We start from the raw sequence: 13124 nt of genomic DNA on the forward strand, positions 1-13124 counted from the left end.
GGGGTGGCCAGGGCTAGATGCAGTCGGTCGAAATCCTAGTGGTATACAGTTTGCTTTAGTGGTGCAACCAGGGATTCACGAGGTAATGGGGATTGCCCACACATTTGACTGCCCCAGAGGAGCCCTAGCCTCCCTTCTTTCTGCCCTAGCATCTCTTCTTCCTTTCACCAGTTGTCATGGTTGATTTTGTGGAGACGGATCCTTGTCGGATGGAGGCCTTCCAGCAGAATTGAAACCCTTGCCCTGATGAGAGAGTTGATTGCCGAGATGCAAAGCCATCCTGTTTGTGTTTTTTATTTTATTTTAAATTTATAATAATTATTATTATATATAAAATATGAATTATTTTTTTTCTTAGTTTTGAAAATATAATATTTTTTATATATAATTAAAAGTTTTTCTAAATACATAATTAATAAAGATATTTATAATAATATAAATAATAATATTTAATTAAAATAAAAATATCTATTTTATTGATTTTTGAGTTTAAAGAAAAGATATTAAATAAATAAGTATAATTTATTTAATATTGTACAAACATAGGATTGTGACATGTTAATAAATGCTTCTAGTTACGTACAATTTTATCTATATTCATCATTCAATTAGTTAACTTTGTAACTATTTCAATCAATTCATCTCCAATTTTACACCAGTGATATCAATTTTTTTTTAAGTAATAGTATAATAATAGATTAGAAATTATATGATTAATTATTTGATATCAATAATCTGTAATTAATAATACAATAATACATTAAAAATAATTTATTAATTATGAGTGATTAAAAATGTAAAATTCATTTTTTTTAATATCAAAAATAAAAATATAATAGTATGATAATATAATAATAATAATAATATATTCTATTTTTTTTTATTAATTTAAAAAAATAAAATAATATCTTTATACAAAGCGGTAGCATGAGTATACAATTTTCACCATGACAAATATTTTTCGAACTTAATATAGGGGAAGAGCACCGATATAGCTAACTTCGCACACCCAGAGATCCTAAACGGTACATCTGATTTTGATTTTTTTTTTGTGGAATTAGTTATGCGCACAAAAGTAAAAAAATACACATTTCAAAGTGTCCCCTGGTACCTAACTAAAGATGTTCCCGAAACCTCAACTCAAAATCGCTGACAAATGTCCTAATAGTGGTGCACAAATGTTCCAATAGTGGTGCACAAATAGGTCAATTATGAACAAAAAATTACAAAAAATGATCCGCTATTGATACAAAACAAATTTATTAATGATATTTTCACTATAACTGCTATTGAAAAATCATGACAATAAAATAACGGGTATTGAAACTATATTATATATTAGTACTCTTCCCCTACTTAAAATACCTAGTGCCATAAAGGTAACCAGCTGATTCATCTAAAGCCCAGGGAAAACCGTTGGAGGAAACCCCTGGATCAAACTTGCAATTTCTTTACAACCTTCATTACAATCAATTCCCGTTATACGAAATAAGTTTCCCAACAGCCTCTTCGATTAAACATATATCTACAGTAAACAAGTCTGCTAGCAATGTGGGGGGATTCAGTTGATAGCAGCGCTCTGCGGGAGAAACTAGGAGGACTGCTTAGATTCTGCCGCTCTGATTCAGATGGTGATTTTCGTCTTGCGGATGATAGGAGGGACAGCAGCAGTTATGGCTCTGAAGACCGGTGTTCGATAAGGAAAATTATCAGGAACAAATGCAACACAGAGGAAGTGGAGCCTGGCAAATTCGTCAGGAAATGTGAGAAGACCCAGGAGGTATTCAGGAGTTGCGTTGGCAGGTACCATTTCAATCATTAGTTTGTTTCTCAATTTATCTGTGCATTCATGCCAACAATTTTAAGGTACCCAATTAAAGACAGGCATAAAGACACTCAGATCAGAACAGGCTAAAATTTAAGACATCTAATTGTAGGTCAGAATACAAATTCCCAATTCGAATTACATCAAAATTTAAAACGCTAGGTTTTTCATCTTGAACGACGTTACGGGTAGCTCTCTTTCTCTCGTTCGGATATGCTTCTCACGGTTGTCCTTTGGGTCATCACCCCTCTCTAGGGTTTAGGTATACTGGCAAGTTCGCCTATGACTTGGACCTCCTCCCATCTCCACCCACTCTTAGGTTTTAAACTTGGGTCACAGAGTAAATATGGGTATATGGATTGCTTGTAAAGCACCTTGGGATAGACTTGGATGATTTTTTTTAATATGGCCTACAGTCAAATGCGCCTCTTAATCATTCAGCTATGTCTATAGGTGTTGCTTTGTTACAATGAATCATTTTGAATAAGAGCCACACTCTAATTAGCTTCATCTTTATCTCTACCCCACAATTTCCTGGACAAGTTTGATAAATTTAATATAAATTAAGATATAGTAACTTACAGCGAGAGATGCTTGGATTGTATGTTCAATTATAGTGCCTTGTTCTATACGATTTTTATGTTTATCTCTGACTAAAATTCAAGGCACCCGGTTTAGATCAGGGATTAGGGATCTTGTTCAAGTTTCTTTTAAATAAAAATAGACTGCCATTCCCCTTTTGTTAGTTTCAACCTTTCATTATCTGTTTCAGGATTAAATTTAAGGCACTTAAATTGATCGGGGTTTAGGATTCCTCATCATTGCCGGAAACTCTATTATAGGAATGTGGACCATATACCTGTCTCCATAGCCCAATATTTTGATAACTACATTTGTATATAATAAATCTGTCTCCTTATTCATTCAATTGTACACCTTAATTTTGTTGGAATTTCCATCCTGGTATGGATACCGGTACCCTTGTGTTTTCTGGTAACTATGGGATTTCTATTAACATTTCCTCTGAATAAACTAAGTGCAATTAGTCGTGGCAATATAGGATTATATCAGATATTTCTGTTGGTATAGGTAAAGGGTCCATTTTATCACTGGGGCATAATTAGCATAGGGTCACGTGCTCACCAGGTCATAAACATTGGTCGGGGAATGATATGTGGTTTACATGGCCACTAAATCACTGACTGACAATATAGGATTTTGATTTTTCTCAGATAATTCTATAGCTTCTAGCCATGTTAGAAGTTAAGGTTGCACCAAAAAAAGGCAGATACTCTAACGAGAAGATATTGTTCTGTACTAACTTACAGGATCTTATTAGTTTTTAAAATATTTTCTATATGTGAAGATCTGTGAATTAATAATTATTGGTAAGCAACTGGGCTGTCGTTGGGATACATGCCTGAATTGACACGTTAGAAGCATCCAAAAGTGGCAAAATCTCAAATCTCATCTAGAGTCATCAGGCACTAACCTGTTTTCTATATTGCTTATCTATGATCAATATCTGTCTATAACCATTTTTGATAGTTCAATTGTAACACTTACCTTACCATCAACTGAATATGTGAGAAGACATCGCTTATTTTAAAATATCTTTCAACTGACAATCTATGATGGAGGGGTTCCTATTTCAACCAAAGCTCATGCAGGATTTGCATTGAGCCTTGCCACAGTGTTGCGTACATTTTGGTTGCTACTTTAACATGGTCTATCAAATGAATTAAGCATGAGGATCTTATGGATAGTGCAGTAATATTTGTACAGGGACAGGTTGCTTAGCTTGGCTAACACCCACTTCAAGAATTCATGCCTTTGGCTTCATTGTTAGTCTGCCTCAGTTTAAATAGTGGATAGAGCTACTGTTAATGATGGCAACATTGTTTTCAAATCTAACAGATTTATAATGTCTCGGTTTTGTTTGGTCACAGAAATTCCTGTGTTTGTGCTAGGATATTATTGAAGGCAATGACTCTGACTTTTTTGTTTATTGGGGTTGTAAACAGTGCCTGTTTCTTTTTAACAAGTGAAATCTCCAAAACTAGAAAAAATCATATAACCCAGGTTAATAAAATGGTAAAACTCCATGAGACATAGAACTGGCTGCCTAGATGGAATGTCTTTCCACTGGAATTTCATAATTTACAATCACAATAGCTACTTAGACTTGTCTCATTAAATGATTACTCATTTAAGACATGTCTTTTTTTTCAGTTGTCTGTAAGGTTTGGAAACTAATTGGCCTTTACTGCATGGAATAATATCAGGTTTTGGGTGCTTGAGACACTGATTCTTTGTATCTAATTGCTATAATCTGCAGACCCTGTTTGCCTATGATTTGCTTCTTTCATTTAAATTTTTAATCAAGCGGCTTCTAAATCAAACCATTTTATAGAAATTTAGCTTAGAGAAAATGACGTCTACCCAAATTATAATGCTAGATTCACATTCCTGCTCTGATTCCACTTGAAAGAAAAATGTTTATGGCAAAACAGATAGATTTGAGTTCTACTTCTTGGTTGAAATCAAAGAAACGGGACTCGGACTCGGCTTGGACTCGGCAAGGCCGACTCGGACTTGGACTCGGGACTCGGCTCCAGACTCGGCTGGACTCGGGAAAGTGAAAAACTCAAGAAATTTAGAGATTTTTAAAGATTTAAAACTTGTTTCAGACACCCTTTATTGAATACACCTTAAAGACACAATAACATCATCAAACTCGGCTCATTTGATTACATACACAAGTATACATCAATCACATAAGCATAAACGCAAATTGTAGCTGAAGAAAATAACAAACATAGATATATAAATATTGTCAAATGTATACAATATTACAAAACTCATGGAATAAAAAATACATGTCATCATATGATCATCATCAAATGTTTCATACAAATACCAAAGGTAAATACAACTACAAGCCTATGGCTCAGAGAAGCCTGCACGGCAGCACCCTCCGGCCCCGGCCCCTTGCGAAGGCGTCTAAGGTAGGTCTTGGATGATTGGACAGCCATGGCCGCTCCCCGTGACACCATGCCATGCTCACCAACATCAGGAACATCCGTGTCACTATCTGCCTCTGAATCTCCTGTTTGTGCTTGTGCTCTCCGCTCCTCCTCTGCCATGGCTACAGTCTCAGCCTCTATGTCTACCTGGTCGATCCAATCAGTGTTAGACTTGGAGGTTAAATTTTCCCTACTTCTATCGACTCAGTTTCCCCCCATATTTTTCGACGGGGGTTTGGGGGCAGCGCCCCCAAGGTGGGGTGAAGGGGCATCGCCCCTTGCGGGGTCAAGGGGCCAAAAAAACTTATTATTTAATAAAGGTGTCGGGTGTTATTTTTCTATTGGCTGACATGTTGTAACCCTAATTTTTCTCATTCTCAGGCAGAGGTTGTAGTGAACAAAGATGAGACCATTCATTTCAAAAAAACTTTTTAAAATGTTTTTTTTTTGTCATTTTACTTAAGCTAGGCAGTAGCCGAGTTTGGGGCTCAGGACTCGCCGAGTTTGGCGAGTTTGAGCCAAACTCGCCAACTCGGCGAGTCTGGTGATTTTACTCGCCAGACTCGAACGAGTCTGAGTCCGAGCCCCTAGGACTCGCCGAGCATGACTCGTACTCGGACTCGCCGAGCATGACTCGTACTCGGACTCGCCGAGTCTGGGCGAGTCCCGTTTCTCTGGTTGAAATAGAAGGTTTTCTTTGAGATGCTATACTTGGTTTTGTCAAATTGGACTTTGACATATGCATTCCTCTGTGTTCAAACTTCAAAGTATGTATACATCTAATCATAGTTAGGTATAGCATTTAAGTATGTAAGCCATTTCAAGGTTTAGACAAACCATGATTGATATCCTCAAGCATTTACTATAGCAAAGTTTTTGACAAAGAATAATGTAGACGAGTTACTAAGATATTGCAGATTGAAGTCTGATTCCGTTGCTAGACAGATGGAATAATTATGGATTTTTCCGTGCTTTATTTCCTCAATGGATCTTGTGTGGGTTCAAGAAGCTCACAATGAGTGGAATGGTTACTGCTTGGCATAAAATATAGCAGTTGCATACTTTCTTGGATCCTCAAATATTTTAAAATGGCATAGCAACTTACTCTTGTACAAAGTTCAATTGAAAGCTTTTCTGAGATGTGGATAACCCTAAGTTGGTTAGGGCAGTCATAATAGTTTAGTTAATTCAGCTAAGCTTAATAGTTTAGGCCATTGGTTATTATATCCTAGTTTTATTCAGTGATGTGCCATATGTAGGGATTTCTATTGTCATTTAATAAACATTTTATGTTATGGTGTTGAGCTATTTACTGGGAGGTTGCGCTCTTGAAGTGCATGTATACAAATCTGCTCGTTTCTCTTCTGCTATATTGCCAAAGTCTTTCTTATTGAAGACACACTTACTTTTCTATGGCAATTACTATATCTGTCAGATAATTGAAAGAAAGATTTTGTATATCTTTACACTTGTTATTGCCAAAAAAATTGACAGGAAAGTTTAGGTACAGTACTCTGGTTATAATGTGTCATTATTTAATTCAAAATAAGATGTGTGCCCTATAAGCTTCTTCATCTACTGTAGCTTTTTCTTATTGGCACGTTAACAAATCTGATATCAGGATACCTAAGGTTTATGCTCCATGGTCTGACACATGAGCCAGAGTCCTTCTACCCATTCTAGTGAGAACTTAGTTGACCTTTTCTGCCAATGAACCGTTTAAAGTTTAAGAATTTGTGGCAAGCTGGAATATGTAAGCCATGTTTCTATTGCAAAATCATTCTGGGTAAAACTAAAAACTAAAATTCTTATGATACCGTGAAAAATACACTGACAAAATGTAAATATATGAAGCCTGTCATGGTAACTTCAATTCAAGTGCGAATGTATTGTAGGTGCAATGACATTCCAAGGCTAACTCACCCAGGATGCAGAGTATATAATACCACGAGTGTTTACCGGAATCTCACCTCACATGAGCCTAAACTCTGTCATGGTGTTTGTTGGACAGTTGGATAAATTTGATTAGATTAGTATGACTATTTAGTTCGTAAGTATTGCTCAATGCTCTAGATGGTCAAGTCATATTCATTAATTGCAATGACAATTTGTGCATAGCAGTAAACAAGAAAGCCAAATAATCATTTGCTATGAGTTATTTTATTTACTTTAATATCATTTATTCAAAATTTGTTTAAAATGTCTTTTCTCCTGTTCATGTTTTTAATCCAATTTACATGTCTTATTGCTGTTGGGGTTGCTGCATACTTCTGCATCGATCTCCTGTATATTCTAACTAATAGTGCATAACATTTAATCCTAGTAGCATAAATCATTTATTCAGGCATACCGTGCATTTGAGATGGTAAGTGGTAACGACAAAATTCTGGATGTTCAGTTTGGGGTAGGTTTGTATGTGCTATAGTTCTCTACATTTTAGAAAGAGCAATTCTTCTATATTGAACAGTATGAAGGATACTCCATTTCAGCCTAATGAGCTCTATTTTTGGAGTTAATCATTAACAGTTGTTTGTATGATTTCTTGTGGGCTTATTAGTGGATATGTTCCATGGTCTCTGCTTCAAGGCAGTTGTAGATTTTATGAATATGCAATGCATTTCAAGATTGTGCTATTAAGTTCTAACTAGCAAGAAGTTTCTATATTTTGATGCTTCTGGGAAGGTAGCATATTGTGATGTAGTGTTGTCGCTTGAAAATAATTTACAATGTGGATGATATTGGACCTGTCTTCTGGTAAACTAATTATTTTGCCTGTTTGACCTGATTACAGGCCTACTGAATTGATTGAATCCAAAACTGAATACACAGAAGATGATGTGTCGAGAGATTCTTCTATAGTCTTAAACCCTCAAGGTCACAAGTTGGATGAGCTGGAACCATATATACCACCTATTTTTCGTGGTGAGCTTGAAAACTTTCAACAGGGCCTGTTTGGAGGATTGGATACTTTAATGAATGCAGCTGAAGATATAGCTCGCGATTTCTTTCAAAGCTTCGGGTATCCTGTAGATGGTGATAGTCGCAGTCCATTTGAAAGAGGGGTTGGCAGCATCCCAAATGAGCAAAAACACAGAGAAGATAAGGTTCATAAAGAAGAAACTGGTTATGGAGATTTGGCAGAGAGATTTGAAGAGATCTGATCTGTAAGCCTTTCATGTGTGGATGGACAAGTTTCTGTTGTAGGTTTGGATAATAGTATGAAATAAAGATACTGTTTTAGATTTATGATTTCATGTGACAAAAAATCTTATTTTTTCATTATTTATTGAATAGGATCTAATGAATTTGTAAAAAGAACTAATAAAAGGCACGCTTACTTTCAAGCAATAGTCTAGAATGTTTAGGTAATCAATGAAATACATTTAGGCATTGTTGAATCTAATCTTCATCATAGGACAGACAATTAGGAGAGATGATGTCAAGGTGGTTAAAATCCATTTGAAAAAGGGGTTGATATTTCATAAGGGATGAGGTTCATCCATTCAAAAGAGGGGTTGGCAGTTCCCGAATGAGCGAATTCCTATAGGAGATTAACCTCATAAAGGAGGATCTGGTAATTTGGATTTGGCTGAGAAGTTTGAAGAGTTCTGATTTTTATGTCATTAATGCTTTGGAAGGACATGTTGTCATTATTAGATTGGACAACACATCTGAAGTCGTGACCATGAAATTAAGATACTGTTTTAGATTTATGTTCTTGTGTACCAGAAATTCTTATTGCTGTATTTTTTATTGTGTAAGCTTCAATGAATTTGGAAATACAAGTCATAATGATACACTGAAAGAGACAACCTTACATTGATGCCACAACATAGAATATTTTTTCAAGCATTATTTTTTCTTGAATATTACAACTCAACTTGTAATCTAATTGCTCTTGAGAACTATAACCTAAGTAATTTATGCAGTCCAGTACACCGTGCTTTATGTTCAGGCATTGTTGAAGCTAATCTTCATTTCGTATTATACATTTCCATGCAGACAATTTAGAGTAGAGCAGCTGTCAAACGTTTACTTTTACTGCTGGCTCGATAAAATTCTTTCTAGGAGAAAAAGCAAGCCTATTTTAGTGTATTCTGTTTGCCATGACATTCCTCTTCAGTCAATTTAGAGTTGGTGTTAGGAAATGTTTCTTCTTTTTATGCGCTGCAATCTAACCACAGCCATCAGTTAGGTGTGTAGGGCGATCTCATGTGAAAATGCAGAATGCGTCGTGGGCTTTATTTGAGATATATGGTTTTTGACATTTGATGTATGCCAGATTTCCAGCAAAATAATGTGATAACCAAATATGTTTTAGGCTTATTGGGTGTGATTTAATGTCATTGTTGTTGGTAGAGAAGGAATTTGTTTTTACACAAGTCTAATTTTATTTCTTAAAATTGAAATTAAAGAAGTTGAACATAGTGAACAATGCCTTCGGCTTGGTTAGTCGGCTTAATGTTTTTGATTAAAGAAAATCAAGTTTTTAAGGGACCAGAAACCCTTTACAAGACAGGTTTTAGAAGGACCTGTAACCCGAACCGAAAGATAAACTTGAAAGATCTCTCAAAGAAACAGTACACAATAAAGACCCAGCATAACCAAACAAAAGAAGGGGAACAACAAAACCCCACCAAGACCCTACAGGCTGCAAGAAACCAGCAGCCCTAACCCAACCAGGAAGGATCAAGAATTTGTCCTTCCCTTGTGGGATCTAAGTGTCATATCAAAAGAGGACTGGGACAATTTAGATTTTTTACTTTTAACAGTAATCCATCCCTCCTCAACCCTAGCAGCAGCATTTTGCCAAGAGGAAGGATCCAAAAGAGAGGATCTCCCATAATCAGGAGGAGCAGAGCCAGCATCCAGAGAGGCAGGAACAACAGAAGCAGGGACAGCAGAAGATCCAGCCACCCGAGTTGCAGGAATAGCAGAGGCAGGGACAACAGAAGATCCAGCAGCCTGAGATACAGGAACAGCAGAGGCAGGGACAGTAGAAGATCCAGCAGCAGTCTGGGACGCGGGAGGGTCTGAAGCATCCACACATTCCTGAGGAACAGAGGCAGCAACCAGAGGCTCATCAGCCTGAGGAACCTGTGCCACCACCTGGGAGAACCTTTTATTTTTAACAAAATAGTGTTAAGAGGATGCCCCCTTCCACCAAGTAGCAGATCTTCTTTTCTTTTTATCTTTTTCACACCGTGCAGCAATATGTCCGGTCTGGAAGCACTTTCGACATCTAAAGGGGATACCTTCAAAGTCGAGCGGTTGGACCCAAGATCCCAAAGAGGATTCAATCTCTAACTCAGCTGGAAGCCCTTTAGAGACATCAATGTTAACCAAAATCCGAGCATAAGTAGAGTGATAAATCTGGAAAGATTCCTTATCAATCGTTAAGAATTCACCTAAAACATTCCCCACTTCCTCTAGCAGAGAGTCCGTCCATAGATGAAGGGGAAGGTTAGGGAGCCTAACCCAAATAGGAATCTCATTAAATGAATCTGTGGATGGGTTAAAGCCCGGGAACCAGGGTTTAACCATCAAAATAAATTTGTCTTCCCAGCTGAAAGGATTGATACCTAATATTTTCGATCTATCCTCTTCATATTCAAATTTGGCAATGAAAAAACCCTTGGCAGAAGGAAAGATATTAACTGAACCTTTTATGATCGGTTCCCAACTTTGAGAAATCCAAGTGTGCAGCTGAGGAAGGCTTGGCCAGAAACCCCGAAAACTGCAAATTAGACCATGCGCTTCAAACACCGAGGAAGTGTGGATGATCTCCATATCAGTATCATCAGACACCTTGAAAACCAAAGGTTTGCATACAGCCACAGGCCTCAAGCCATAGGCATCTCGTTCATCAGTAGAGGGCGTTGGTAGCACCGTATTTCCAATTTTAGAAGAGACCCCCGTAGAAACAGCACCAGGCAGGACCCCCGCAGAGCCCCCATTCACAGCCGCAGAGCCAGGCAAAGCAGTCTCACCAGCTGTTACAGGGGATACAGGGAGCGGGACAGCCGGTATCGCTGCAACAGACTGCCTTAGGGCATCGGTGGCGGCATACACAGGCGACCCTAGGGCAACGGCGACAGGCTTCGTGGCGGCGGCATGCATAGGCTGCCCTAGGGCAACGGCAGCAGGCTTCGCGGAGGCAGGCACCGCTGCAGACTTCAATTTTTTTGTTACCTGGTTAGGTTGTCTTATTAGTTGGCTTAATATTTCACACTTAACTAATGGCCAATCAAATGTGGTAAATTAATTCATATATTCTTTAAATTGACCATATAAATTACAAATCACCATTCCAGGCCAAGCCAGTCTAGGATACTCCAAGGTGTGTTATTAAAATTAAGTTTGAGGAAACCTTGTGGTTTTCGTTCAAGCCGTATTTTTTAACACTAACTGATCATCGCTCACCTCTTTAATGGAAGTGTCATCAAAATTAAGTTTGAGGAAACGTGGTTTTCATCCAAGCAATATTTTTTTACGTTATTTAGTCATTGCTCACCTCTTTAGTGGAGGTGTGTCATCAAAATTAGGTTTCAGGAAATCTTTTGTGATTTTCATCCAAGCAATATTTTTTTACACGAACTGATTGATGATCACCTCCTTAATGAAGGTGGTAGTCACTAGAAATTATGCCCAAAACTTAGAACTCTTCTTCCCTTCAACTTTTTACAACTTTTTATTTATTAAATTTCAGTGAGTTATTTATTTGTCTTCCCTTCAACTTTTTATTTATTGAATTTCAGTGACAGGGATTAATGCAATGTGTTTCTCAAGGCATGCCCAATTTAATATTAAGAGTTATTAAATAATAGAAAAAAAATATTAGGAGCTATTTATTAATGTTTTGTTTGCAGCTAATGGTTTGTTATAATTTGCTGGTTTGTATATATTTCTAGTGTTAACATTATTTTATAAATTTTAATTTTCTAGTCTTACATCTATTAGAATTCTAGGGTTACATGCTAAATTAATTTGTATGAAGGGCATGCATATTGAGTAGGTTTTGAGAGTTAGATTGTTGCCTAAACACATTTAGGTTTGTTATTTGATAGGGATTTAATAGAATAGTTAGTGATGATAGATAGTTATGCAAGTGACGAAGAAAACCATCTTTAAAATAGAACCATTAAATTTGCTTCAGTAAGACTACCACAATTCAAGATTCCTTCATCTAAATTTATGCAAAGTAGCTATAAAAACTATAAAAAAACCATTGTTTAAATTGAAACTATTAAGTATGTGTCAATAAGAAGACCACAATTAAAATTGCCTTTTTTCAAGCACAAGGCATGGATTAACAAAATAAGATCATGCACATGGAAGTCATCCATGGATTAAACCTATATTATTAAGTAGAAACTATTAAGGTAGTCATTTCTGTAATTAGTTAGGTTGGTTAATTGAGATGTAGAATTCTCTACTTGAAGTCATCACCAGGTTTGTATGTCTTGCTCAAGGCCAAAATTTGTTTGAAAATCATAGTGGTTTATGTTGGTTTCCTAGTTGTTTTCTTACCCCACTTGAAATGTTACACAAATTGTTAATAGTGGAAAAATTGTGCAACTTTGTTAAGGTTTTGAAAACCTTCAAATCCTCTTCGCTTATTGTTAATTCCAAACATCATAATATTAGTTCCTTGACAAAATTTACTGTTAATTGTCTTAAGGTTCACCTCACTAAAACCTATGATAGGGTCAATCAGGTTTTCTTAACTAAGAGCCCTTAAAAGGTTCAAGTTTTGTCAAAATTGAAGGACAATGCTATGCTACTCTTAGATTCCCAATGTTGGTTACAAGCTTTGTGCAAGACTTTTTGTATCCTTCCGGATGTCTTCATCAAGTAGACCTCTTCTCACTTTTCTTTAATTTTATTACTATTTATCTTAAAAAGGGAGGTATTAGAAATAGAATAATCTTTAAAATTAAATATTTGTTCATAAATATTCTAGTGATTTATGTGCAATTTATCAATACTGATAGAAGGTAAAACGGGTTTTGAAGAAAACATCAAAATCTTTATATCAAAATCTTGCAACTAAACAAAACATCAGAAAACCAGCAGCCAGACAACAACATAGGAAACAAAACAGAAACAACAGAAAAGACAAAGTACTGTGTGCGGCCATTAAATCTTTCTGAATCTGATTTTCATGGAGATCAACAACCTCCTTAACAACTCTATTGATACTCTCCTTCATTTTGGCCTGACTGCGGATATAGGTATATGGCCCTTGCAACTGAGAATCAGAATTTTTACCT

At 36.4% G+C, this 13124-nt stretch overlaps 1 protein-coding gene across 1 annotated transcript; it reads left to right on the plus strand.

Moving 5' to 3' along the window:
- The first annotated feature begins 1356 nt into the window (after positions 1-1356).
- Positions 1357-8560, plus strand: LOC131037543 (fra a 1-associated protein). The gene is made up of 2 exons (XM_057969737.2): positions 1357-1803; positions 7643-8560. The coding sequence occupies exons 1-2, from the start codon at positions 1550-1552 to the stop codon at positions 8010-8012; spliced, it is 624 nt and encodes a 207-aa protein (XP_057825720.2). The 5' UTR covers positions 1357-1549; the 3' UTR covers positions 8013-8560.
- Positions 8561-13124: the final 4564 nt, after the last annotated feature.

The sequence above is a fragment of the Cryptomeria japonica genome, chromosome 6 (assembly GCF_030272615.1).
Source record: "Cryptomeria japonica chromosome 6, Sugi_1.0, whole genome shotgun sequence".
Classification (NCBI taxonomy): domain Eukaryota; kingdom Viridiplantae; phylum Streptophyta; class Pinopsida; order Cupressales; family Cupressaceae; genus Cryptomeria; species Cryptomeria japonica.

Bases quoted from the DNA above. Each gene is read 5' to 3' on its own strand.
- LOC131037543 (XM_057969737.2), top strand. From the start codon at position 1,550: ATGTGGGGGGATTCAGTTGATAGCAGCGCTCTGCGGGAGAAACTAGGA. The intron at 1,804-7,642 runs GTACCATTTCAA...ACCTGATTACAG, and splicing joins TTCAGGAGTTGCGTTGGCAG to GCCTACTGAATTGATTGAAT.